Below are 27,615 nucleotides of genomic sequence, written 5' to 3'. Positions count from 1 at the left end.
CAAAGAGAGAATATTCTTTATTGTATTAGTTAATCACATTTTCATTATTTATAAAATAAATTTATTATATAAAAATTGGTCGCAAAGAAATGTATTTGAAAAAACTTATTATGTGCTACTAGGAATTGCAGAAGTCCACATCGGGTCTGACTCTAATAGGGAGAGATATTAGGGGAAAATCGAGAGTGAGTACTGGAATCTCTAAATTTTAAATTTTGATATAATATAAAATTTATTTAATTTTTTCAACTTAAATTGAGATGAATTTGAGTAGTTCTATAAAAGTAGAATAAATATTATTTTTAATTTAAAAAAGTTGGAGATTTGAGGCGGGTTTGGGAGATAACTCCTTACAGGAATTCCTTAAAAATTATTATCAGAAATAGGGGCAGAGAAGAGAACATGCAAGGAAGATGAGGACAAAGATGATATTGCCATGTCCGACCTTGAATTGGACCGTTATCATCCCTACAGCCACTGAAAGGGTCCCTATTGTGAGGTGTTATCGTGTTATTGGGCCCAAATACTTTTGTTGTTTGGGCTGTGGCCCAGTCCACCAAGTGCTAGGACAAGTGCAAAACGCACCGTGTTGACAATAAGCTCCTTTTTCTTTTTGGTCGTAATGTTGACTATAAGCTCCCGCCACACAAACATAAGAGGCCACGCAGACCGACGTCTTCTTCAGCGGGGATAGAGTAAACAGAGTCTGTAGACGATAGAGAAAACACTGCATCTGCGTTTCACTTCTTCAATTTTCTCTTTTGCCCGAAGCTAATCTCCCCTGCAGGTGACCAAATATGCTAAGTCTCACAGGCGGCTCTACACCATCCATTGCCGCGAAATGCACTATCCAAAGAGGCTTCAGGGTCCGGTCCGTTTCTGGGTTCCCTTCTTTCCTTCCCAAAGAGGTCGAAAAGATCAAAGACCCTTTCGCTCGAAAGCTCGCTGCACGAATCGAAAGGCTGCCTGTAACTCTAGCTCTCGCATCCATTTCTTCAATTTTCTCTTCACGGTTTTCTTTAATTTAGTGTGTTTAATTTCTGTAGCTACCTGGGCAATATTAAATTAATGCAGGTGAGCTTTGGAGAAAATTGTGTGATGAGTAGTTGTGTGAAGCCATTGGTACAGAGCAACACAAGTCCAGTGGTTCTTCTCCATGGTTTTGACAGGTCCTTAAGAAAAATCCTTTTTTTTTGGTTTGGTTTTTTACTTTTAAATATATGTGTCTTTGAAGTTCACTGTCTCTTATTATTCAGCTCCTGTTTAGAATGGAGATACACTTATCCATTGCTTGAGGAAGCTGGCTTGGAGACTTGGGCTGTTGACATTCTTGGCTGGGGTTTCTCTGATTTGGGTTTGCTCCTTTCATTGTTTGAGACCAAAATTTTTGGTTTTTATAATTGCTCTCTTTTTATGTCATATCCTTTTGTACAAAAAGAAAAATTAACTCTTTCCTTCTTTTGCACATTTTGTTTTGTATGTGTCAGAAAGACTTCCCTCCTGCAATGTGGCCTCTAAGCGTGACCATTTTTTCCAGGTGGGTTATTTTATTTCTTGAATGCCTCTTTCATTGGTTTTGTTTATTTAATATGAAGGGAAGTTTGTGCCAGTCATTTGTGGGAAGAAGTTATTCCTAATATTATTGCGTAGAGTCTGTATTTATCTGCTGATTAGCAATGATTTGTTTCAAATTCACGGCAGCTTTGGAAATCCTACATCAAAAAGCCAATGATATTGGTTGGACCAAGCCTTGGTGCTGCTGTTGCAATTGACTTTGCAGTCAACCATCCAGAAGCTGTAAGTGATTTCTAATGTTTGATCTTAGAATTAAAATTCATTTTGAAAGAAATTCCAAGTAATGCATCGAACAGGGTTGTTATAATTAGTATCTTCAATGTACCATGAAATTTAGAAGTCTTCAGCTTACCTTTTCAGGTCGACAGGCTGGTTTTGATTGATGCAAGTGTGTATACAGAAGGCACTGGAGATCTAGCAAGCATGCCTAAAATGTTAGCCTATGCTGGAGTGAGAGTTTACTCAAGTCACTATTTCGTCAAATCCACTGTTGTCTACATGTTATCTTCACCATTTCTCTGTTAAGATCATGTCCTCCTAGAGGCTATAATTTCTGTGATTCTGAGATCATTGCCAAAGCCATATTTATCATTTTATTTTGATGTCCTCATTACAGTGACTACAGGGAATTTTTTTGGCCAGGTATCTTTATTGAAGAGTCTCCCACTGCGCTTCTATGTAAACTTTTTGTGCTTCAGTGGCATATCACTCAGTACCAATTTAGATTGGACTAATGTAAGGGTTTTTATTTGAAAGAAGATAATGCAATATTTATATAGATAAATTTTGCAATTTCTTATCCCCTTAGGATCTTCTGAGGCTGGAGAGATTTAATTATGTTGTTTCTTGTAATCTTATCTAGGTGGGCCGCTTGCATTGTCTGTTTCCTTGGTGGGAGGATGCAACTGTGGATTTCATGATGAGTGGGGGTTATAATGTTAGTGCCCAGATAGAACAGGTATGTCTGACTTTAAAATAAATAAATAAATATTTGAGTTGAGAAGTTCTTTGAAAAATAATCCTGCCTATGGGAAAAAGGATCCCTTCTGCCAAAAGGTGAATAGGTGGTGTTTTACTACATTGCAAGTTTCTTAGTTCACATGATTAAGAAAAAAGGAAAAACAGAAGAGAGAGAGATTGTAGTTTTATACTCACCTAAGTCCTTTATCTCTTGGCAAGAGGAATAAAATCAAATAACCTTTTGTTAACTTGATTGGATTAAGCTTTTCTGTACTCTTACAATGTATGGATGAAATGCCCTTGCATTTGAAGTTTTCTTCATTTTAGAATGCCCAAAATCTGATATTTGTTTCATAATATCATCCACATTTTGTTTGGCAGGTAAAACAGAAGACTCTTATCATATGGGGTGAGGATGACCAGATTATTAGCAGCAAGCTTGGAGTGGTAGTACTTCTCTTCTTTCTATAGGCATAAATGGAGATCATGATACAAATATGACTGCCATGTCTTATTAAATATATCTAGAAACAATCTTTTCAAAGGTATTTGAAGAGAAATTTTGACAGTGCACTGCACAAACTTTTCTCTCTTATTTGGGTAGTGTTTTGACCTATTGAGCATTTCATCTTTCCACATATGACAATTCTGTACAGTTTGATAATCCTGTGGTTCTCGATATTTATATATATGGCAGAGATTGCACTGTGAACTGCCAAATGCAGTTATACGACAAATACCAGATTGCGGACACATTCCTCATGTGGAAAAACCAAGCTCTGTTGCTAAAATGATTGTGGAATTGGTTCAACAAGATCAGTACAAAGAGATTCAATGTATTTCTCAAATTTGAAGGCTTACTTTTCATCTCTGCTTAATACTGAACGTACTTGTGTCCCATTCTCAACCTCATGGTTTCGTGGCATTCACAATTTCCTGTCCCGCCATGTTTTTCTACAACTAGGGTTTTTCTTGTGCATCTTTGAAAAGCTAGGTTCACGTTTAAAGCGTGCCATCTCATGAGAGTTGAGGGGATAATCCATTTATAGCATGCTGAGATGTATGATCCATGATTAGGATATGTAAAGACACACCCTCTTCAGAACTCAGATACGTTATTAGTTGAACAAGTAACTAGCAGTTTTACTTGCAGTCAATTGTAACTTTCTGTCAGGAATTATCTTCATTTACTTTTGCGCATGTCTACTGGTTAAGAATCTTCTTTTTAAGTAGCTGAATGGAACTTCTTGACCTTACTACTGCCACAATAATAAGGATAAAATATGCATGGACGGCCTTCAGACCATTTGTGAAAGCTTTTTTTAATTTTAATTTTAATTTTTTATACAAACGATAATATACTTTAATATAACCTAAATTACAGAAAGAGGTATTCGAACTCGATTGCATAGTTGAGAGTACATTCGCTTTAGCCAACTTGGCTAATCCCATCTCTACCTTTTTGTTTTTTTTTTTGGGGTTAAACAGTAGCAATTCAATTGAAGAAACATGACACAAACCCAGATTACAACAATAAAAACACAGCCCTGAAAGGAGGTTCTTGCAATACAAATTGTAACAACACCACCATCTCTACCTTTTCTTATCTTTGAAAGTTGATACTTTTGGGTTGCAATAATTGCATAGTTGAATATTAATGGCCAAAAACTAGAGAAGATTGGCAAAGTGGTGAGTATAGTTTTTTATTGGATGCAATAGCATAATGGATTTTAGCGTCAGAGTGTATTTATTATTTATAAATAAAATTTGTCATGCTCCGAAGTTTCAGAGTTTGTGGCTTGGCTTAATAATATGGCTGTTGGTCTCCCAGAGGTTCAAGATAACCGCTTCTTCACCTCAAAAATAGAGGAGGAGGAGGGAATAATAATAATATTCTAATTCCAACACCTGTCGCCGAACTTTCATACAGGACTTGGTGCAAAGCTCCCGAACGTTTTCACGATAATTTTTTCATAAAGTGCAAAGCGTCCATGGCTTGGTTTGTGCATCAATGGGGCCATACATTGGTTCGATGGGATGAAGAAAACGATAGTGATATTTGGCGTTAGAGAGGAGATCTTCAGAGTGGTGCCACTAGCTGAAGATTTTGCTCAAGAGTTTGGCGACTACAATTTTAAAATTTCTTCTAGTTGGCAGGCTGACGACCATCCAAGTATAATTGAGGTGGGAGGATCTTCAGAGTGGTGCCACAATCTAAGGGGAATGCAATTGCTGGGTATAGCTTTGGCCTCAATCCGCTTACCAACGAGTTTAAGGTTCTCCATTTCTTCACATCCTGGGAACCTGGAAAAAAGCATTATAAATGGAACGTTATAGGTAGGGATTCTTTGTGGAGGCCATTGCAGGGAGCCCCTGCAGACATTCCTTTCGGTGGAAGTGTGTGCATCAATGGGGCCATATACGTGCCTGTACTGTGCCCAAAAACCATACTGGTATTTGACGTTAGAGGTTGGAGGATGTGTGGGTCTAATCAATACTTTTATGTGAGCTTTGAGTTTTGAACCCAGCTGCCCCAAATATATTACAAAATGGTTCATAAATTTCTCAGGAAAAAGACAAAAGAGAAAAACTCACCTATAAACAACAGAAAGTCCCATCAAGTGTTAATAAAACGAGGTAAATGGCCAACGTTAGAATGAATAATTAATATCTAATTGATGGACAAGTTCGGTTCAATATAATCAGTTTATAGGAACTTGATTTGACGATGTAAAATATAATATTTTTTGTTTATCTTCTGTTGTCTTGACAGGATTATGTTTGATCAAAATATTTTAGTTCCAATTTCATCAAAAAAATACGTTAGTTCTAAGTTCTCTTTCACAGTCATCTCTTAGTTAATAAATACATACGATTACTTATTGAGATATTTAGTCATATACTCATTCTTATAACTAATAATATAAATAATAGAAAATTTGGCATAAGTCCAATTCTTATGAGAGATGTTAGGTGCAATCCATGTAGAAGTTGTTGTTGATCCAAGTTATTTGATTTTTGCGCTACATAAGATTACATGCCTTTATTTATTTATTTATGTTTACACCTTATTTTACTTATTTATTAATTATTTTGTTGTTCCAATTATGCCCCCAAAACATAAATAAGGTAAATTATGGATTTGTAAAACCGGTAAGTTATTGATTTGTAGGAAATTAATTGTTAGATTTGATTTGAATTTAATTGCAACCCCACCTCTAGTTCAGGTAATTAAACTCATAAATTACCTCTAGTCCAGGTAATCCATAAGTTACCTCTAGTCTAGGTAATTAAACCCAAAAGCTAGCTCTTGTGCACATAGTTGTACCCATAAATTGCCTCTAGTTCGAGTAATTGAACTCATATAATACCTTTGGTATGAATTTTTAAACTCATAACTAAAGTAAAAAAGTACTTATCTAAAAGGTTATAGAAAAAGGACAAAAAGGGACTCATACATCTACAACAGGTATACTCACACTTGACACATAATTTTATGTGGGTATTTGTCTGATCGATTGATATAATATGTTAGTCTTTTCATTGATTAAATTGTATTTTATCCATATATTAGAAATATTATCAAGTAAATATTTCAAAATTTAAATTCTGAAATTCAAACAAAGAAATAATGCATTAAATTTAGATTTTAAACATATTTTCCTTATTTACCTCAAAGGGTAAAATCAACATAACAAAAAAAGTAAAAAATGTCAAAGGACCTACATATAAAACCAAAAACGCATGGACTAAACCCAATAGCAACTAATCGTTTTGGACCTAGATCTATGAAGCCCAATAAATAAACCCTACACCATTTAGTGTTCGTTTGACATTACTTATTTGGGGTGATAAGTGATTAAAAAAAAAATGGGAAGCCCAGCCCATTTGGTAAACTATGATAAAATCATTTATTGTTAAAAATTGCTGTGAGAGAAAGCTATAAGGGAAAGCAGCTATTGAAGTACTTTCATTTTTTGATTATGCGAGAATCAATTTTGAAGAAGAGCTGGGTTTAGGGCTCGTTTGGGAGTTATTTTAAATATGCTAGAATCACTTCTAGGAAGAAGAACCTCCCACGTGCTTCTCCATATAATCACTTTAAGTGATTTTAAGTGAATTTGAGGAGAAGCAGCTCTCATGTGCTTCTCCATAAAATCATTTAAAGTGATTATATAGAGAAGTGATTCTCCATAGAAGTGCTTTTTGGCCTATCCAAAATACTCCCAAACGAGGCTTATATAATTATGCGTGAATCATTTTCTGATTATGTGGGAATCAGTACTAGCAACATTGTTAACAAAAAATTTACCAAACACTAAAATGTTTTCTCTCACAGCTAATTTCCCTCACAGCAAATCTGACAGCGATTATTTTCACAGCACAGTAATGCCAAACTAGCCCTCAATTCCTATGAACAAACAAACAAAAAAAAAAACCAAAAAAATGACAGTTGGCCCTCTTGAATTTAATTTTGATTATTAAATTACTTTGATGCCCTATTGAGTGTTTTGAGCTTTTTTATGAGATTTTAGGACTGGGTTTGTTTTAAGAAATCAATGATAGTTTTGTAAATGGACTTTGAGTGTATTTCTAAAGTCCATTTCATATAGGGTTTTTTTTTTAAAACAAAAAAAACAAAAAATTAATAATTTGGGCTCTTTTATATATATATATACAGCCCTGATCTCTTGGACCCCTGTAGTCCAAGAGATTTATGGTCACTCACCGTTGGATGTAAATTCAACGGTTGACTTGAATCGGGTAATAATCATTTATGTCATATTGCATTTATATATATCATTTTGAACCATTGGATTAATATCTAACGGTGAGTGACCACAATCTCTTGGACTCCTGTAGTCCAAGAGATCGGGACTATATATATATATATATATATTCCAAAATTTGGGCTCTTTATTGAGTATAACAGTGAATCTCCATGAATTATTTACATAATTTCGATATGATTAATGTTGATGCGAAAAAGTGGTTTGACACGTGATTCGCCCAACTTAGTGATATCGTGCCTTCGGAAGGGAGTTAGTCTTCGGAAGATCGGGTTCCTGCAAAAAGGGAACGTTCGGTAAAACCTTGGGGTACCGGTGCGGTACCGGCCAAAGGCTCTCCGATGCTTAAGTAAGTACGGATTTAGTAAATGTCAGATTACAGATCAAGCGATAGCGTACCGTTGATCGTTCTGTCCCCCTTCTTTGGGAATAGGGGTCTCCTTATATAGACCTTGGGAGGTGTGCTTATTTTGGAATTTCCGATGTGGGACTGTAGGAGCGGACTGTGAGCATGACACGTGTCCAAAGGCAAAAGCATCAAGATGTATATGCTTCGGTAGGGTTCCTGCCCAAGGGCCTGTAGTGTGAAGCTGTCGATTCTGTCCACGTGTCGGGTGGTCATTGGTCGTTTAATTCGGGTATAAACAATTAATTAGGATTCCTTTTTTGTCATCCTGTTTTACTATTAATACCAGGCCAACAAACCCTAGAAAAAGTATAGCATCGATCGACAGAAAAAGTCGTCCAAATCCACAGCTCCCAACCGAAATCATAATATCTATACTCCTACGGCTACCAGTAAAGGCTCTGCTGCGGTGCAGGTGCGTATGCAAGTCTTGGTCCTCCCTCATCCGCTGCCCTTCCTTCGTCACAGCCTTCCGGAATGAAAGCAACAAGAGCACCACCACTAACTTACTTTTCCGAAAGAATGAACTCTTCTTCTTGTCAAACATAGACGAGGAGGAGCAACAAGGGAATAATATTATTCTAATTCCAACACCCATCGCCGAGCTTCCATGCATGAAGCAGATTGTCCATGGCCTGGCTTGTGCATCCTCTGGCTCTTGCCCTGTTTCCATACATAACCTTAGCACTCGAGAGTCCATCCAACTTCCTCATGCAAAACGAGAATACAATAAATTCGCTACATATCACTTCGGGTTGAGTCCACTTACCAATGAGTATAAGGTTCTCCAGATCTTCCAACGATTTCGTCCCAAAACACCTAGAAAATTGGATATTCAGTTCAACGTATTCACGCTAGGCACGGATTCTTCGTGGAGGCCATTGCAGGTAGACCCTGGCCATCTTCTTTTTGATGCTCTAAGTTACGCCTTTGAGACAAACGTGAGATGTAGTGCAAGTGTGTGCGTCAATGGGGCCATACACTGGATGTACGAGAGGCAGAAATTGATAGTGGTATTTGAGGTTAGAGAGGAGACATTCAGGGTGGTGCCACTACCCCAAGATTATACTCAAGAGTTTGGTCAAGATAATCATGAATACAAACGCATTACTGATGATTATGGCCAGGCCGATGCAAGTATAATTGAGGTGGGAGGATGTGTGGGCGTGTATGCTGACAAGTCGTGGAAACAGAACAAGGTAGTGCAATAGATTTTGAAGGACCACCAAAACCTTGTGTGGGTTAAGGAGACTATTAGCGTGATGCAGAGAGAAGCAGGATTTGTTGAAGTCTTGGGTACAATCCACACAGGCGAGCTAGCGTTTGCGCTCTATTTGGACAGAAATACAATCTGCTCAGATTCGTTATGTATCGCATCCACTTTTGGTATTGAAACTTCACGGGGTTTTGACGACTGTGCACTCCAATTACATCTTTATGATATGAAGAGCAAACGATCCAGAATACTTGATTTTTATTTTTCTCATAATTTGACAGGTTTTTGGGAGACTTCACCACTTAAGTTAGTAAGTATTTATGATGATAGCATTGTCCCCTTAAAATGAGTTGGATGAACGTCATTATAGCTAGGTATACATATATGTTCTCTTCGCCATCATTTCTTAGCTAGCAAATACATGCGATTCTCGTGATATTTATTAGTCTGTGATGATGTATAGCTTTTCTTACGTGCTTTTAATGGGGTGCTGAAGAAGAGATGACGGTGATGGGGTTGGGGTGGGGTGACCGAAATTGGCAGCCATGGGGAACTTAATTGGTAGTATTTACAATTGATTACAGTGACATGCAGTAAAACGTCTATTCGTCACCAAGAAAGGAGAATAAATAAATAAAATCTGTGATTAGGAGAAGAAAAAAATTTATTCAAAGCAGGTGAGAGGTCTAGAAGGATGGAAATGTGAGAATGTGAATGTAAAAAGTCCACGTTGGAAAGTTAGAAAATCTTGCAATGACTTGTAAGGAGTTGGGTTGGTAACACGAACCGTTTTTAATAAACTCAGTGATCTTGGATAGCTCCAGCTCCACAAGCATAATCCCACGCCTTCTGGAGGGCTGACCCTTTTCTTCAAACAATTGGAATTTGAATTGTCCCCCAAATAAAAACTTCAAAAATAAAATTGTATAAGAATTTGAGTGAAATCGGGTTTTGAATAATCGTATCAGAAAACAAATTCCAATCCAAGCAAAAGTATACATCTATATATGGTTAGGATTCCTTTTTTCCTATTAATGACAAGCCAACAAACCCTATAGCAAAAGCATATAATAGTATCTCTTGGTTTCTTTTCTGCCTCTTAGCGTTACTATATTCTCTTGTTCCCTCGTCCTTGGGGTTGGCTTGGCGGTTGGAGGTCTTTCAATGGCCAGAGAAAGTCGTCCAAGGAAATTGGTAAATTCGAGATATGTGTGTGTGTAATTTATATGATAGCCGTTTCACTGCTCTTTGGTTGTATTTAATTTTGAAAAGAAAAAAAAAAAAACTAATTTCAGGAGGAAGGTGATGATGATGATCGAATTCGGGAGCTCCCAACCGAAATCATATTCCCTCATATACTCCCACGGCTACCAGCAGAGGATCTGATGACGCGGTGCAGGTGCGTATGCAAGTCTTGGTCCTCCCTCATCCACAGCCCTTTCTTTGTCGCCGCCTTCTCCAACTTTCGCAAGAGCACCACTAACTTCATTTTCAAAAACGGTAACCGCTTCTTCTCTTCAAAAATAGAGGAGGAGCAACAAGGAGAGGGAGGAGGGAATAAATATAAGGTTCCAATTCCAACACCCCTCGCAGAAATTTCATACCGGAATGGGTGCATAGCTCTCGACCATTACAACACTAATGTTCATAAACTGCAGAGCGTCCATGGCTTGGTTTGTTCATCCTTTAAGTGTGGCCCTGTTTTCATACTTAACCCTACTACTCGAGAGTCCATTCAACTTCCCCATGTAAATACCCGTGGATTTGATACATATCACTTTGGCTTCACTCCACTTACCAACGAGTATAAGGTTCTCCAGGTCATCTCATCCTGGGAACTTGGAAAATGGAATCATTGGTTGAACGTATACACCCTAGGCCTAGGTAGGGATTCTTCGTGGAGGCCATTGCAGGTAGACCCTGCAATGGAGATATGGACCTTACACACAGGCACATCAAGTACTGGAAGTCTGTGCGTCAATGGGGCCATACACTGGTTCAATAATAGGCGAAAAACCATAGTTGTATTTGACGTTAGAGAGGAGAGCTTCAGCTTGGTGCCACTACCAGAAGATTTTTCTCAAGAGTATAATGATATTTTCGATACTTGTTCCAAGGCCTTTGCAAGTATAGTTGAGGTGGGAGGATGTGTGGGTGTGCTTGTTGGCAGGTCGTGGAAACATTACAAGATAGTTTTATGGATTTTGAAAGCCGACCAAAACCTCGTGTGGGTTAAGGAGACTATCACTATTACTGAGATGCTAAGAGAAGCAACTTCCGTTCAAGCTTTGGGCACAATCCACACAGGTGAGCTAGGGCTCTGTTTTAATGGAACGTTGGAAGTCGACAACCCTACACTCCATTTACATCTTTATAATATGAAGAGTAAGCAATATAGAAGACTTGATTTTGTATTTAGTGAGGTTGCGGTAGATCCCCTCTACACAAGACCAATTCAGTTAGTTACTAGTTATAGTGATAGCATTATCCCTTTAAAATGAGATGTACGGATATAATTCCGGACCATTGCTACAATTAAGCTCTACTATTTAAGTTATGTATTTTTGGTTTATTTTCTAATTAATGGACAAGTTCGATTCAATTTAATCAGTTTTCTATGAATTTGACGGTGTAAAAGTTAATATTTTTGGTTTACTTTCTGCTGTCTTGTATTTATTTGAAATTATAAATAGAACTTTTGACAAGTTGGTTCTACACATATATAAAACATCGGACTAAATAAGATAATAAAATAAAATCTACCAAACTTGTGAGTTTGAACCGATAGAATAGATGCGACCAAAAGGAAGCGAGTCCCTTTCTCCTTTATCTTTTGGCCAGTGATGCACCAACAAAGTTCGGCCACAAATTTGGTAGTGCAGCTGCAGCACTAGGATACGTAAGTTGATGGTAAAGCCTAAATGATAAGGCATTAACAAAAGTGATTGGGGCTTAAGAAAGAGTCCTAAATGATAGGTGATCGTGACCCCTCTCAACACAAGACCTCAGATACAAGGGATATATGATTAATCACTAAGCTAACGAAGGAAATTACCAAATAATATGACATGATAGGGTAGAATGGTAGGGGTAGCATAGTTCCATTAAATTAAAAAATACTGCCTCTACACATATACAAAAGGAAAAATCTAAAAAGAAGAGATCAGGTTCTGCCTACCCCCCACCATATAGGCAGCACTAGCAGTCATATATATCACCACTCAAAATGGAATCGAATTCCCAGCTTTTTCACATTGGAGGAAGAAAAACAAAAGCAAAAACAAAGAAAACCCTAATGGGGTTTTTGCCTTTGCAGATGTTTTCCAATTCCCTAAACAACCCAAATGTCATATTACATGCCTACCCACCCATATTCCTGACCATGGTAAAATTTTATAATCCACATAATGCGTATCTCCCTCCCTTGTGCTCATTGGCCTTTAGCTGATCAACCCCACAGCAGCAAAAACACTGAGAACAAGAGAGTTGAAGCCAGAGAGCAAAACAAGCAGTTTGTGCCTTTCATAGAAGCCGCACCACCAGTATTGTCGGTGAGGCTGCCACTCCCGGTGGGGCTTATCCCAAACACTGATGAGGGAGATGTGGTTCCTGTGGTTGGAGTGGTTCCTGTGGTTGGAGTTGTGCCCGTTGTCGGAGTTGTGCCCGTTGTCGGAGTTGTGCTTGGAGTTGTGGTTGAGTTTGTAGAGCCAGTTCCTGCTTGGCTGAACAAAAGAGATGAACAACAACAAAATCCAGATTCAATCCAACACATGGTATAATAAAATATAAAAATTATGTTAAGGGTGATAATTTAATTTTCTGCTAATTACATATACAAGCTGAAAGATTAAACATGTTGCAGGGTAAGCAAAGGCCAAAGGGGACCTTAATTATAGTGGCATGTGTAGTAAAACATATGTCAAGCTGAGATCAGTGAGATCGAGATGTCAAGATGTAGGAAGAAAGAGGACAAAGAGCTTACGATATACAGCTCACAGCTGTGAGTCTGTGAAATCAACCTAAGACATTATTAAGTTAACTAATGGAGGGGCCTGGTAGATCTACTTTTCTTAATGACTGTCCCCAAAAATGCTCATGAACACTCTTGAAAATTACTCTACCAGTTGTTGATGCTTATTCAGAACAAACATTCAAGTACAGAGTGAGAGGTTGTACCTACCATCAACCCCCACATAAATTATAAGAAAATTCAGGGGAGCTAGATTCTTGACAATGGGATGAAATTCAATTCAAACATCATCAACAAAGGAACTTTTGCGGGAGAACAATATTTGGGCAAAGGAAATAAATCCACATATGTAGAACAAGAAAGCTTTTTACAGACTAAAAAAATATATTGCAGACCAGAACTAAGAACTCTGTTTCCAAAAGCAAGGTCTTTGTAATTTTTTGGTATTTTCTTTTTCCTTCCAGTAGGTGGGAAAATGGGAAAAATGCATTTAAAGACATTGAAAAAATGCTCACTACAATTTGCAAAGTCAAGATTCAATATCAGACATAAAAACTATACACCTACCTGGTACTTGAAGGATAAACACAAGTGGAAGTGGAACTTGATGCTGTTAATCACCAAGAAGGAAAAAAACACAGAAAAATAAAATCAGTGATTAGGAAAAAAAAAAATAAAAAAAAAAAATCTTCAAAGCCTAGAAGGATTGAACTTACTTGGAGCAGTTGGGCTCTGTGTAGCAGCGCCTGCAAAATCGCAGCTCTGTGCAGTTTGGCCCTTCTTTTGGAAATAGCTGTTGACAGCATAGTTGCAGTGATCTTTGATAGTGTTGGGTTGGTAACACGCACCGCTTTGAAGGATGGGAGAACAGTCAGCTCCAGCTCCACAAGCATAATCCAGTGCCTTCTGGAGGGCCGAGTCACCAACTCCATCTTTACATATGCAATAAGTAGCACCTATCCCAGAAAAAGCAAGGAAATCAGTTCAATTTTCTTCAAAGGAAATGAAAACATTAAATCCAGATATAAGAAAACATTTTTTCCTTTAAAGAAAACCAGAAAGAAAGGCACTCTCAAGAACAATTTTTGGCCACATACATGAGCTCTAATGTACAAAGTAAAGGTGTTATCATGGAGACATTTATCAGATGGGGTGAGAAAACAGAGCAAGAAAACAAAAGAGAAGAAAAATTAAAACTTTTTCACTTAGGAGAAGCTCTTCCTTGATGGGAATTAAAGGGTTGCAATGATCTACAGCCTTCACATCTAAGAACTAAGATTGGGAAAATAAAGAATAAGAACTATATACACTAAAGCACAATCCAGGAGAGCTTACTTGAATGGCCAGTCAGGGCCAATAAAATCACTATATACACTAAAGCAGCCATGATTGATGCAAGATTAAGAGAAAATGAGAGTTGGTTGAGCTAGAAATGAAGATGGTTCCAAAGAGAGAGAGAGATAGTGTGTAGAGAGAGAGAGAGAGAGAGAGAGAGTGCTGTGATGCACAGAAAGGAGATTTCTAGTAGGCAAATAATATGAGAGAGAAGGACGGTGGGTATCTGATATCTCTATTTGATATGGTTTTAAACCTTTTTTTAATTAAGCTTTTTATTTATTTATTTACATTATGTGGCGGAATGCTGCTTTATATTTATAATATAGTTTATATCTGTTAGGGGAGAGTGTTCTAGGGAGCTGAGCAAGCTGATGGCTTTTGTCATGTACTTGACTGTTTGTGAACGGTCTTAAACCCAAGTGGGTGGTCAAAAGTTAACCCAACCTGGTTTAACCTAGCTAGGTTGGTACTCTCTGGCGGCCCCACCATGAGGTTCATGGAGATCTTTTATGCTATGTGTTGTCACAATGAGCTAGCACTGTGGTGTCCTATTTTTTGCTTTGATTGGGGATATCAGGCATAAGCATCTCATTTTTGGCATTCATCATTATCTCTGCTGTGGACATGGCTTTTGCACATTGGTGAATTCAATTTTTTTGGGGTACAGATGGGTGAATTGAATTTGCTGCTGCTTTTTCTCTATCTTTATTTCCAAGTTTCTAAAACTACATTGAAAAGTTTTCAGCCCAAAAGCTAGGCATTAGGGAAGCTGGATCAATCCCCAGCTGCTAAACCCAAATCCTTTCTCTATTCCTTTCCCATCTCATAAAGCTCGGCATGCAAAAAATTTGACCAAATATTTGTTATACTGTGACAAACATATATGATTTGTTAAAATTGTCATCAATTCATCTAATAAGGTCAGTCGTTCATGCATACGTAAATGATTTATAACAGAACGAATTAAGCATATTCTATAGAAAGTACACAATACCAACAAATGACTCTTCATTTTATTTGATTCTTAATTGGGTTAGCCTAGTCTCTTGGCCCTAAATCATTGCATAGGATTTTGGCTTTTGGTCGACATACTCAACCTAGGGTATGTATAGCTTGAAGTTGAAGTCAAAGGCATGCACCTTCCACTCCCAAGCCATGCCACACCTGTCAGCAGCAGCATACAAGTATTTGAAAATAGGGGTAACACCAAGAAACCAATGGAGTGATGACTCGATACTTACGACGCATTTCTTCATAAAAGTCAGTCTGAAACAGCACAGAAGCCAATAGCTATGCCTTTTCCAGTCACCATATTAATTCAATTCAATATCTAAAACATTCTACAGGAAGAAAGAAAGAAGAAGAACACTAACACTATGTCGGTGCTCTGCAAAATCTCACGAATATCACGAAACATTAATGAAAGTTAATCAAAAGGGTTTAGTTAAGTAATTAAGTTTTAATTTTGTATGATGTGGGTCAATGCAAGCAACTGTATTAGGTGGGGAGAGGCCAAAAGGAGAAACACTAGACATGTTTATTTTTTGAAATTCTGTGGTTGCTTTTGGATGACTTTATTGGATGAGTCTCAAAAGTTTGTGATTGGGGATTTGAAATTCCGAACCGGCCCAAAGGAGAATAATTGGACCACAGAAACAAAAGGCAGATGCTCTCCCCCTCTCTCTCTCTCTCCTAAATGGAATAGAACCTTCAACAACAGTAAAGTTCACAATGAAATCAATCAAAGTCTTCCTTTGCTACCTTAACACCACTTGCAAAAAGAAACACTTTTTCTTCTTCTTTTTATTCGGTTATGAAATTCACAACAACAAAAAGAAAAAACAAAACAAAAATGTTGTGATAATTTGATCTTTTACCAACATCCAAGCCGTCCATGTGATTTGTTGAGCTTGCCGGGTTTGATCTGCGTGGCCCTCTTGGCCTTTTTGTTTGTTGTGTTAGTCTTGACAGCCGATGTGTGTATGCATGCTTGTGAAAATGTTTTACTTGCAAGCCTTGTTAATGATTGTCTTATTCTGAGTTTTTAAAGTTGATTTGCTGTAATGCAAAACCAATTTGGCTGACAACTGTGTTATTAAAGAGTTAACCAAAAAGCCAAGAAAAATGATATAAAATAATCAGGGAAATTATTTTATAATTACCAACTTCAATCATTAAGGTAGTTTAATATTACTTATTTTATTGGTCATGTTTTATAACGTGACGATAGAGATAAATTCACATTATTATGTACAACCGCGACACCCAAGTATCTCTCCTTACATGAGAGCAAAAGCATGATTCAGTATTACACTTGGGTTGGAGAGAGAGCCATTGGGTTTCACAGAAAATTAGCAACAGATTGGGCTTGTATAGCTAAAATGGGCGTAGAGTTTGAGCAGAGTGCAGTTTTCGTCGTTTCCATTGAGAGCCCATAAGAACTCTAAAACTAGGCCCAAAAAAAAGGAGTCACAGTGCCACTCCATTTTCAGTTTACCATACTGCCCTTCCCAGAAGCGGGCCGCACAGCACCATAACCATTTCACCTTTCTGACCATGATACAAACCTCAAAACCCTAAACTAATCACAGTCCACTCCAACTGTCACTGAGCTCCAACAATGGCGACACAAATGGCGATCCTCGCACGCACGCGAACGCTGGCCAAAACCCTAAACCCGAACCCGGGATTCAAGACCATCACAACCTTCTCATTTCTCTCGCAGGAGCTCCAACTCGCCGAGCCAACTCATCCCATCCCCTCGACCCCGCTCCCTCCGAACCCAGCCTCCGGAAGCCCGTTGTACAACGAGAACTGGCGAAACCCGATCCCCAACTCGTCCATGACTCAGTCTCTGCTCCCCATAGGGTTCCTTAACCAATCCCCTAGCTCTCGCATCCATGCCCTCTCGCAAACCCTAGACGTGCAGAGCCTAATGAATGTGTTCGCAGATTGGATGACCTCGCAGAGATGGGCAGACATGAAGCAGCTGTTCGAGTTTTGGATTCGGTCTCTGGACAAGAACGGGAAGCCCAATAAGCCCGATGTGAACTTGTATAACCATTACTTGAGGGCCAATTTGATGACCGGAGCCTCACCTGGGCAGATGCTCGATCTGGTCGGGCATATGGAGGACTATGGCGTCACGCCCAACACGGCGTCGTTTAATCTCGTCCTCAAGTCCATGCACCAGGCCAGAGAGATCGATGCAGCTGAGAAATTGCTCGAAAGGTCAGCTCTTTGTGCATTGTGGTTATGATTCTGTTAAGCTTTCGTTATCTGTTTTTCTTACATTAATGAAATGGTGATTTGCATTTAGTCATAACTTGTATAATTAGTGGAAGAAAGTTGTCTTGTTGAACTACTGATTGAGGCCGTTTGTGTCTTTAATGATGCATTCATATTTCATGAATCTGTTTCACTTTAATGTATCAGGATGTTGCAGACAGGGAACGAATCTCCGCCTGATGATGAGTCATATGACTTGGTTGTCGGCATGCTGTTTCAAACGGACCGAATTGATGCGGCCTTGAAATATATAGATTTGACTTTAAAATCTGGTTATATGTTGTCAATGGCGGTGTTTAGAGATTGTGTACAAGGCTGTGCCGATAAGGGAAAGCTAGATATCTTGGTTTCAATAATTGACAAGTGCAAGGTATATGATTCAAACCGTAGATATTTAGACTGAGGAGGTGAAAATTCTGCTTGATGTTTCCTCATGTAAGTTTGTTCCATTTTATGTTATCAGTCAATGGATCAGAACAAAGCTCTTTGTCCGCCCTGGAATATGTGCAACTATATTGCAGAAGTTGCTCTGCAAGTTGATAACAGCAAGTTAGCATTTCATGCCCTGGAGTTTATGGCCAAATGGATTGCCAGGGGTGAGCAAGCAAGACCTGCTGTTTTTCTCTCTGTAGATGAAGGATTGCTTGTGTCGGCACTCGCAACTGCCACTAGGACGCACAGTACTACTCTACTGGATGCATCATGGGCAATCTTACGGCGCTCATTGCGCCAAAAGAAGGCCCCTAATCCAGAATCTTACCGTGGGAAAATTTGTGCCCTTGCATCGCTAGGGAGTCTACAAAGAGCTTTTAGTACTCTTCATGAATATGAGTCTGCTTATGGCAATTCTGATAAAGAAGAGGAACTGTTCTCTCCATTTACCTCTTTACATCCTTTGGTTGTGGCATGCTCCAAGGGAGGTTTTGAAACTTTGGACTCAGTATGTCCTTCTTTCTATCTGCTAGTACCAAGTCTTATCCATTATTCTATTATTTTAATTTTGTTGTTTATTCTGGTTGATGAATATATGGACCTTAATATTCTGATTCACAAGACATGCGATGTATCATGCGTGACTATGTTCTACGCATATCCAGTGAATGCTTTTATGAAATTTTCTTTTGCACCTTTCTAACTTGAAACATACTAATATGCCCCAGGTGTATTATCAACTAGAGAATTTGAGCCGTGCAGACCCTCCTTACAAGTCTGTTGCTGCTTTGAATTGCATCATATTAGGTTGCGCAAATATCTGGCACATCGAGCGAGCTTACCAAACTTTTGACGCAATTAGTTCCAGCTTTGAATTGACCCCTGATATTCATTCTTACAATGCTCTCATGTATGCTTTTGGAAAGTTCAAGCAGGTGAATTGCATTCTCTCTTTCTCTCATTAGCCCTTATCAGCAGTTGTGCCATATTCTTAGGACTGGCTTCACCTTCTTGTGTGGAGCCAGTTGGGGCAGAAATATGATTTTCTTATGGGCCTGCATCACACCCATAGGAGTCAAAATTTGCATTTGCATTTGCATCACACACGTAAAACATGCTAACACCTTACTGAACTAGTTGTATGGTTGTATGGCAGACTGTAGAAGCTTCAAACGTATTTGGGCACTTGGTAAGTCTGGGCATCAAACCCAACGCGAAGTCATATTCGTTACTTGTAGATGCTCATCTCGTCAACAAAGATCCAAAATCTGCTCTCTCTGTGATTGATGACATGGTAACTGCATTCTTTTTGTGATTGATGGGTTCACCTTGCTCATAGTACTTATTTTGCTGTCTCTGTGAAGAATTTAACAAGCGTTTGGACAGGTTAATGCTGGATTTGAACCATCAAGAGAAACATTGAAAAAGGTCAGAAGGAGATGCATGCGAGAGATGGATTATGAGAGTGATGATCGTGTAGATTCCTTGGCTAAAAGGTTCAAAATTCAATTGGGTTCAGAGACTCGCAGGAACATTCTGTTTAATCTCAATTACAGCACTGGATATGCCTAATAGATATAGGTAAATTTTGACACATGCTCAGTCTGGGATGGAAGTGGTATTGAAGAAACACTAGATGTTTTCTTTGATGCCCCTAACTGGGTCTCTTGCATCAACCGCATTTCTGATTGGTGATTATGCCTCTGCGTGCAGGTTGGCTTCATTCTGGTTTGGAAATCTGATTGCAAAAGTGATTCACTTCGTACTCGTATGTTCGTTCCTGTGTAACTTTCATCCGCATTGTATATTTACCTGATTGTGCTCCATCAAGGCTTGGCAGGATGAATGCTAGGATAATAGCCTCCTAGATCCTAATTTTTAATTTTTTTTTTCTTTCTTATATATGTCTTTTGCTTTTTTGAGGGAAAATGAAAGAGTAGATTGTTAGACGGGAAAGGAAACCTCAAGTTGTTGCCAATAATTGTAGGAAAATGTTTTTAGCTCAAGATGTCTTGCAGGCAGTCCATTTATTTACGTTGCTATTATTTTCGTGGGTTTTCTTTCTTCATATATTTCAGCAACGTGAATTGCGTAACTAAACTGAGTGTAACGACAATTGCATGCCAAGAGTTGGCTCGGTTGTGTGGCTGGTTGAAAAATGCATTGTAGCACAAAATCAACCTTAATTTGCGATAATCGTCCGTTAAACGTTTATTATCGCCCAATGTATTTCATTCGACTAATTAGGATGACTGAGAGATGTGAGAGGATGTGCAACGCTGAGGTTACTATGGCATTGAAAATTCTGTGAAGAAAAGTAGACACCTATTCAGGGATTTTAAGCGCCAGCAAAAAAGTGGCTTTGCTTTGCTATTACTAAAGTGATCAAGTCTCTTCGGAGATCACTTGCAGTTTGGTAACAATACAACACCACATTTGAAAATCCAAAGAGCTTTTCAATTTCGTAATCTCCTGATGCTTGTGACTCGAAATTATTATTTTTTTCTCATTATTTCTCGGAGCTTTTATTTCGCGTAAGCATCCACCACAAAGTAGCCTCTGAAGTTGATCCACCAAATTCAAACAGGAGCATCAACTGTGTGCTCAGCACCCTCATCCAATACTATAAACCTATGATGTGGAAATTGCAGCAGCATTCTGAAATGTAAGATATAAGATTCACCCATGTGAGTTCGAGCAAAAATGAGTACTTCAAAAGGAACAAGAAGTTCATAGTTAAAAAGAAACCCTAAAATAAAATAAAATAATTTACCCGTTTTTGCTCTTCTATGTTTGCTTTAATTAGGGAGTAGATGGCAACACCAGCAATTGCTATTGCAGTACCAATCCCAGTCTGTGTAGAGATCTTGTTGCCTGCCAAACATGGAGCCAATAAACGATGAAGACATAATACAACGCTACTCGTGTTCATACTGTTTGACAAACTGCGTTATCAAGCTAAATGAAATATATCTTCACTGAGAAACAGAGTGTGTGATTGCTGGCTTCTGCTTAAAAAGGTCTGAGGTGCATGTGATTTGAATAAGGTAAACAAGAAGCACCACAATAGAGAAGCCAATCACATTTTAGGTAAAAGCACTTACCAAACACAACAATGGAGAAACCAATCACAAAGACACGCTTCAACACATTTCCAACAGCATGCGTTAGCGGTGCAACCCGTTCTAAAGTGTTAGTAGCAAGCTGCAATTGTAACCCCAGAAGTAGTTAATGATCAAACACCATGTTTTTGTATAGTTTAGGTTGAAGGAAGAGTTAGATGCAGCATGTCAACAGCTTACCTGATTGTACAAATGATAAAACATTCCGATCCAGAATAAATCAGACAAGAATTTGTAAAGGCCTACTTTGGCAATAGCATCCCTAAATCCATATTGCAGCAGTTGGGGTCCCTCAATCTGACATCAAAACAAAGCATCCAACAGTTCTGTCTGAGTATCTTTGGTTGATTAAGAACAATTTCAATACTTGAGTTCAATTTCTGTGAAAAAGATGGACTTACAAGTAGTGCTGGCGGGATGCAAACCAAGAGAGCAATTATTGAAATGTAAGCATACACATTTGTACTGTCCATTCCTGTCTGTTGAAGAAAAAAATATATTTTAATTAATCAAGATAAAATGTAAGTGCAAACTCCATTAAGGGAAATCCTATTTTAGAATTTACTCTGCACTACCAAAAAAGAAAAGAAAATGGCTTGATTAGATGATGCTTACCATTGCTTTTTTCGAATAGATACTTCTGTAGGTGAATGCAATGTTTGAAATCATTGCACTACCAAACCCAAGCCAGTTGAAGGAAAGTTCAGTCAATGATGCCATGGACACACCTAAAATAGAAGTTAACTTCAGTAAATATAAAAAGAGGACCAGCTCTATGCTGTCCTCAAATTTTGAGGGGTGCTCAGGCCATTTCAGCTTTAAAAAATTTGCCACCGACGTGTGCGTATGCGTATGCTATAATTGGCATGTGAGAGTAATACGATCAACAAGTCAGAGAAAGGAAGAAAATGAAATGGAAGAAGATCAAAGATTAAAGAGTTACCAATAACAACAGGGGCCAACGATAGCCACAGGGACAAGGGAATGTGTTGGCCTAAAACAAACTGAGAAGCAGATGCATTGAAGAACGGCTCCAGGGCTGCGGACAAATATAAGGTAAGCTGCTGCAAACTTGATTGTCTCTCATCTTTACTAAAAATGCAAAGGTACCTTTAATGGTGTGTGTGAAAGACACAGCAACAGCTGCAAATGAAACATTGGACATGACATGTCCAAGGGCGTGACAGAATGCAACTGGGGTCAGTAGTGCCAACTGCTCCTTGTCAATGGGCTGGATGAACAAAAAATTTACAGCATTTAGTGGAAACCATATTGTGGCTTGAAGCGAGAGGATAACAATTGCAGAAAGAAACTGATACTTACTGCCCGCTTCGGTAGGCCAATGGACCAAGAAACAAGACAGTACACCACTCCAACAAGGAGATGTATAACAGAAACAAAGCTGCAAAAGGGGTAAAAATCCGAGTAATTGTGAATTTTTAAAATTATACAGAAACCAAAACAAACGTGAGACCAAAGCAATCAGAGGTTTAGTGAAGAAATTTTGATTGAGTTTCAAGATAAAAGTCAGTTGGTGAGGATATACATACTATGGATATGGGAAATAATTGTAGACCTTCTTGTTGAGTATATTGAAGATGACATTCAATAGGTACCTGAATGAAAAGCAGAAAATCATGAACATCTGCATTGGCTTCTTGAAATAAATAAATAATCACCATAAAAAATGAATGAAAAATTATGAACACTCACCACATAAAGAAAAAGAAGCCAGTGATCAAGAAAGGAAATTTCTCAGAAAAGCTCTTTGAAGGCTTTCCATACCTGCACTTATGAATACAAGTCTTGTTAAAAGAACACAACCACAGAAACTTCACTAGCAAAATCTTAAATGGGTCATTTTTAAAAGTTCAAAAGTAACCAATAAAAAACAGGACCTTTTAGAAGTAACTTGATTACTAAGTTTTTTTTTTTCCCTTTTCTTTCCCTCCATTTCTCAGCAACCAATCATAAGATTAAAAAGTTCCGAAATTTCATACTAAAGAGGAAGTAAATAGAAAAGATTAGCAAGTCCAACCCAGCAGCACTCTCAATCTCAGCACCCTCTGCATCGGCAGCTGCAGCCTTAGCAACCGGAGGTTCAACAGAGCCTCGCCGTCTCAGCTGTTGACTCCACCCGGAAAATCTCAAGGCCTTGCCGGAAGTTTCAACCGGCGAAAAAGGTTTTATAGTCTCCGGCAACGGCGAAAAGGTCAAGCTTGAAGCTTTGGAAGAAAGTGACCGAGCCTTGAGCAGAGCAAACGAGGGTGAAATCTTATTGGATGATAAGTATAGCGAAGACAACTGACAAGTACGGATTGGAGAGTGAACTGGGTTGATCACTGAAGCCATTTTTAGACCCCCCAAGAGAGATTGTCAACAAATTGCAGGGACTTTGAGTAGGTAGGCAAAGCAAACCGGTAAGTTGAATGATATTAAAGCATATATGAACGTTGAAAACGAGGAGATGGGTTTGTTTATATTATATGTATGAAGCGGAGGAAACAGAGAAAAATCAATTCTTTTTTTCCTATTTTCTTTTGTCACAGAACGCAAAAAATGTATTGCTTTAAGAAAGTGGATGGATAGTTTTGCAGCAGAGAACCAAACCCAACTACCGAGAGATCAGAGTTTTGGGGGTTATGGCGTTGAAAGCTTTTGGGAGAGAGAAAGTCAGAGAGATCACAGAGCTTGTTAAAGTTGTAAGCCAACAATAATAGAGAGGAAGACTGTTAACCGTGAGAGAGAGAGAGAGAGAGAGAGAGAACTGGAAGACTGTTGCTATAAAGGGTCATGCCATGCGCATAATTTAAATATAAAGACGGCAAATTTTTAAGCAGAGAGTGATGTCATGTGTTTCACAAGGCATGTACTAAAGAAAAGAAATGAATTGTTTGCCTTTTCCTATAATGTAATAGGAGGAAGGAAAAAAAAAAAGAAAAAAAAAAGAGCGCATGATGTTGAAGTTCAACCAACGTATGCAATTGCATTTGAAGCAGCTGTTACAAAAGTGGGGTCACTTGGCTCTTGTCTTTGTCAGCCTACATGTCATGCATTATTGGCACCATGGTCGTTGGGGAAATTTGATGTTGTTTTCATCATTTCGAGGAGAATGTTAGCTTGTGGTTTTCTTGATACTTTGGTGGTGACCATTATTATCTCCAACGTTGAATTAGTGTGATTTAATCAATATACCACAAAATTTCAGAATTAAATTCATTCATTGCCAACGAACATAATCGGTGGTGAGCGAAAATGTTCTCTATAGACAATTCTATGTATAAATGATTGTGTTTTAAGCACGGTTCTCATTTACAAAATTATGAGTTTTAGCCCATTTTTTCTGAAAATTATAAAGAAAGAAAACATCAGACTATAAACAGTTGAAAATCTCAGCTGATTTTAGCACAACTATAATTACAGAATTAATTTGGCATTAGAAGCTCAATTATTTAAAACATGTTTACTTCTCTTTGGGCCAAGTTCAATTCAACAAGTCAATAAAGTCAACGCGTCCAATTCCACGGTCCATTGGAGACGAGGACAAAACATGGGCTGGCTTTGCTTGCTAGCTTGCTCCAGAAGCCCAGCAACATAGGCACTTCAATTTCAGAGATGGCGTTGGATCAAACCAGAAAACCTAGCGAAGAAAAGTTTTTTTTTTTTTTTTAAACAGAACATAATTGCTTTCGTTTTCACTTTCCGAATTCAGTTTAACCTAGTAAAATATTTGATACAAGCTCTAGGGTCCCGTTCGAAATTTTTTATATCATTGAATTCAATGGAGAGAAATGGTGATAAAGGAAGAGAAGAGGAACAAGACGGTATGTCCGTACACTCTCCATGCAAAGCTCCCCCTTCCTCTGCTTCTTCTCTCCCAAAGGTCTCTCTCTCTCTCTGGGGTTCTCTTTACACATATAATGGAAGATTTATGTTGATTTTATTTTTTGTATGTTTTTTTTAATGTTTAATAGGAGCAATCACAGGTTGAATTGGAGCTTAGACTGTTAGAAGCTCTTGAAATTTATCCTCCCGTCAAGCTAAAAGGCAGGTTTTTTCGAATTAATCAAACCTAATAATTCAGTTTATTATCTTTGGATTTCCAATTTTGATTATTTATGTGAGTGGTTTTGGTGGGGGTTAGATGTAAAGCATCAATTTTGGTTGGTAAAAAAAGGTGGTTAATTAGCATGTGTCTAATCACATTCTTCAATCTTGGGATGGATAATATTTCTCGTTGCTACTTCGTTTTTGGAGGGAAAGCTATCATTTTTACTGATGGTAGGAAAAGTTCAGGACTATACTTATCATTTTCACTGAATTGAATTTGAAATCTGATGGTTCAAGTCAATAATATAAGGGGAGCTATAATAATCATTGCCTGAACGCAATAAACTTTCACATTGGAGGCTAAGCTATATGTAGGAATTCATGCACGAGGGGTAATTAATAAGACAATCAAAGACAATTCAGTTTCCTTTTTAGATCTTGCGTTACCATGTTAGTTGAAAATAGATAAGCATTTAACAACTCGTTTACGCGCAGGCATACATCGTCATTTCGTTCTTTATGGTTTAATGGAATTCCTTCGGAGAAGGTTTGTTCTGCTTCACATTTCTGTTTGTGGGTTTTATCGCACTTATTCCTGGGAACCTCCATTTTCTGACGCGTAGCCTTACTCTATCTTGTGTTATTTTCACAGCTTTGATCGACACTTCTCTGCTGACGAGGTTCTACAATTGCTAGAGCGGTTCTATAATTTGGAAATGCTGGTACCTAATTTATTTGATTCTGTCAGTTTTCCATATTTCTAGTTTCTTCATGTTATGATGGAACTGTTAAACTTCAGAATATTCACATTCATTGATAATCGTCTGTTTAGACTCAATCACAATGACTTGACCGGAAAAAAAAAAACCTCAATCACAATGCCGAGTCCAGAATATGAGATTTTAAATAGCTATAAGCTTTATGTTCAAGAATAAAATTTATCCAAGTACCGAAAATCTGTGCATCTCTTCTCTGGACTGCACTATAGGTGAATAGGATAAAAAGCTGCATAATTTAGGTTTTAGGCATACATCAAGTGGAAGGGTAGGCCATGATGGAATATTTGAAAAAAGAAAATAGCTGTACTAGACTATCTGATATGAGTGATGGTGCAAGGGGTGAGGGTCACATATGATACAAGGAAGTTTGATGAGAGACTTGATATAAACAATTACTGAAAATATTCCTTATGAAACATTCAAATGGTCCCAAGGGACCAATTATGTCTCTATCTCTTGTTGTTCTTTAGACATATTGTACATTTTGACCATTTTCTCTCTTGAATTTCAGAAACCAGACGATGAGGAGACGGACATTCTGAATCACGAGGAAGATTTTAGCTTGCCTCAAAGTTTCTTCGTTAAGGAAGAACCATAGCTGATTTATTTTTTGTATAGACACAGGTTTTGTTTGAACCTATTTGTTCAATCTATGTTATTGGATGGTGGTTGTCCAGTCCTTTTCCTTGACTATATAGTATCATGGTGGTTTTTGCTATGAGCTTAATTAGAAATTGTCACAAAGTTTTAAGTGCCAAACCTCAAAGGGGAAGCTTGATGTTTCTTCACAGTTTTGAAAGGGTCAGGGTCCTTTTCATAGCTCAACTGATATGAAACGTAATAATATTATAAAATGAAACAGATTCAAAGCCTGTTTCTGTTATTTGTGTATGAGTTTTCGTTGTTTTGCATGCCTCTTTTCACTTATATCAGTGCAGATTTTGGCTCAAACTGGATATAAATCCTCTGTTTCTACTATTCCATACAGAATCTCTTGTTGGCAATTCTGTCTTTTCAATTCTTTTGGGGAAGTTCCCAACGGCCATTTTTCTGTATCACGACATGAGCATTTCCTAAAAGGAAAAAAAAAGGAAATTTTTTCTGTGCGCCCATGATTAACAATATTTTTTTTGTTTTTTCTTTTAAATTTATGAAAAGATTAACAATATTCTTTGCTTTCTTAGCCAAAAGGGGAAGAAAAAAAAAAAATTCTATCTATAGGTAACCCACCGGTCATGGACAAAAGAAACGGTATTCTATGGGCACAAATTCTGCATCTTGGAAGTGGATAATGGTAATGGATTTGGCTTTCTTTATCTGGTAGAAGCGGATACGTCTCAAGTACTAACAGCTTCTGAAGGTAATCTATAACTTTGTCATTTTGTACTTATATATATATGTATTATAATATATATAGATATATATTACATATATACATATATGCTATTATTATAATATTAATATGTATGTGTATATGGGTATATTATAATAATAATATACGTGTATATATCTATATGTATTTATATATTATATATTTATATATGTGTTTATATATATACATGTATATATGTGTATATATGTACATTAATATATAATATAATATATATTACATATATACATGTATACATGTATGCTATTATTATAATATTAATATGTATGTGTATATGAGTATATTATAATACTAATATA

The 27,615-nt window shown here is 37.7% G+C and overlaps 7 protein-coding genes across 10 annotated transcripts; 5 read left to right on the top strand and 2 right to left on the bottom strand.

The window, feature by feature from the left end:
• Window positions 1-682: 682 nt before the first annotated feature.
• LOC117614648 (uncharacterized hydrolase YugF) lies at window positions 683-3,692 on the top strand. 2 transcript variants are annotated; one of them, XR_004583902.1, is made up of 10 exons: window positions 683-968; window positions 1,075-1,169; window positions 1,257-1,354; window positions 1,488-1,537; window positions 1,702-1,797; window positions 1,936-2,025; window positions 2,218-2,310; window positions 2,438-2,533; window positions 2,917-3,080; window positions 3,233-3,285. XR_004583902.1 is itself a non-coding variant. In XM_034343527.1 (10 exons), the coding sequence occupies exons 1-10, from the start codon at window positions 798-800 to the stop codon at window positions 3,386-3,388; spliced, it is 1,011 nt and encodes a 336-aa protein (XP_034199418.1). In that variant the 5' UTR covers window positions 683-797; the 3' UTR covers window positions 3,389-3,692. The 2 variants fall into 2 exon arrangements, 1 of the variants encoding a protein (XP_034199418.1); XM_034343527.1 differs by having other exon boundaries at window positions 2,917-2,982; window positions 3,233-3,692.
• A 4,653-nt stretch (window positions 3,693-8,345) lies between these two features.
• Window positions 8,346-8,942, top strand: LOC117617210 (F-box/kelch-repeat protein At3g06240-like). Its single transcript, XM_034346497.1, has one exon. The coding sequence runs from the start codon at window positions 8,346-8,348 to the stop codon at window positions 8,940-8,942; it is 597 nt and encodes a 198-aa protein (XP_034202388.1).
• A 1,390-nt stretch (window positions 8,943-10,332) lies between these two features.
• Window positions 10,333-11,448, top strand: LOC117617201 (putative F-box protein At1g47730). Its single transcript, XM_034346486.1, has one exon. The coding sequence runs from the start codon at window positions 10,333-10,335 to the stop codon at window positions 11,446-11,448; it is 1,116 nt and encodes a 371-aa protein (XP_034202377.1).
• Window positions 11,449-12,016: 568 nt separating this feature from the next.
• LOC117614035 (PLASMODESMATA CALLOSE-BINDING PROTEIN 3-like) lies at window positions 12,017-14,542 on the bottom strand. The gene is made up of 4 exons (XM_034342707.1): window positions 14,253-14,542; window positions 13,634-13,873; window positions 13,485-13,527; window positions 12,017-12,669 (listed from the first exon to the last, which is right to left on the bottom strand). Exons 1-4 carry the CDS (start codon window positions 14,302-14,304, stop codon window positions 12,396-12,398), a joined length of 609 nt encoding a protein of 202 aa, XP_034198598.1. The 5' UTR covers window positions 14,305-14,542; the 3' UTR covers window positions 12,017-12,395.
• A 2,211-nt stretch (window positions 14,543-16,753) lies between these two features.
• LOC117616048 (pentatricopeptide repeat-containing protein At1g26460, mitochondrial) lies at window positions 16,754-20,009 on the top strand. Its single transcript, XM_034345250.1, has 7 exons — window positions 16,754-17,486; window positions 17,691-17,913; window positions 18,007-18,483; window positions 18,704-18,910; window positions 19,132-19,269; window positions 19,362-19,556; window positions 19,689-20,009. The coding sequence occupies exons 1-6, from the start codon at window positions 16,876-16,878 to the stop codon at window positions 19,545-19,547; spliced, it is 1,842 nt and encodes a 613-aa protein (XP_034201141.1). The 5' UTR covers window positions 16,754-16,875; the 3' UTR covers window positions 19,548-19,556; window positions 19,689-20,009.
• Window positions 20,010-20,245: 236 nt separating this feature from the next.
• Window positions 20,246-23,882, bottom strand: LOC117615823 (triose phosphate/phosphate translocator, chloroplastic-like). 3 transcript variants are annotated; one of them, XM_034344980.1, is made up of 12 exons: window positions 23,136-23,882; window positions 22,811-22,882; window positions 22,648-22,713; window positions 22,421-22,499; window positions 22,208-22,328; window positions 22,041-22,136; window positions 21,713-21,825; window positions 21,499-21,576; window positions 21,278-21,394; window positions 21,080-21,179; window positions 20,749-20,849; window positions 20,246-20,630 (listed from the first exon to the last, which is right to left on the bottom strand). In XM_034344980.1, exons 1-12 carry the CDS (start codon window positions 23,447-23,449, stop codon window positions 20,607-20,609), a joined length of 1,281 nt encoding a protein of 426 aa, XP_034200871.1. In that variant the 5' UTR covers window positions 23,450-23,882; the 3' UTR covers window positions 20,246-20,606. The 3 variants fall into 3 exon arrangements, with proteins under 3 accessions (XP_034200871.1, XP_034200870.1, XP_034200872.1); XM_034344979.1 differs by having other exon boundaries at window positions 20,246-20,633; window positions 23,136-23,881; XM_034344981.1 differs by lacking the exon at window positions 23,136-23,882 and adding an exon at window positions 22,996-23,124 and having other exon boundaries at window positions 20,246-20,633.
• A 737-nt stretch (window positions 23,883-24,619) lies between these two features.
• On the top strand, window positions 24,620-26,817 carry LOC117614313. Its single transcript, XM_034343073.1, has 5 exons — window positions 24,620-24,980; window positions 25,072-25,144; window positions 25,643-25,694; window positions 25,800-25,869; window positions 26,438-26,817. The coding sequence occupies exons 1-5, from the start codon at window positions 24,879-24,881 to the stop codon at window positions 26,522-26,524; spliced, it is 384 nt and encodes a 127-aa protein (XP_034198964.1). The 5' UTR covers window positions 24,620-24,878; the 3' UTR covers window positions 26,525-26,817.
• The last annotated feature ends 798 nt before the right edge of the window (window positions 26,818-27,615 follow it).

The sequence above is a fragment of the Prunus dulcis genome, chromosome 1, assembly GCF_902201215.1.
Source record: "Prunus dulcis chromosome 1, ALMONDv2, whole genome shotgun sequence".
NCBI classification, from domain to species: Eukaryota; Viridiplantae; Streptophyta; class Magnoliopsida; order Rosales; family Rosaceae; genus Prunus; species Prunus dulcis.
The sequence above is the reverse complement of the archived record's forward strand: the minus strand, read 5'-3'. Positions and strand labels throughout refer to the sequence as shown.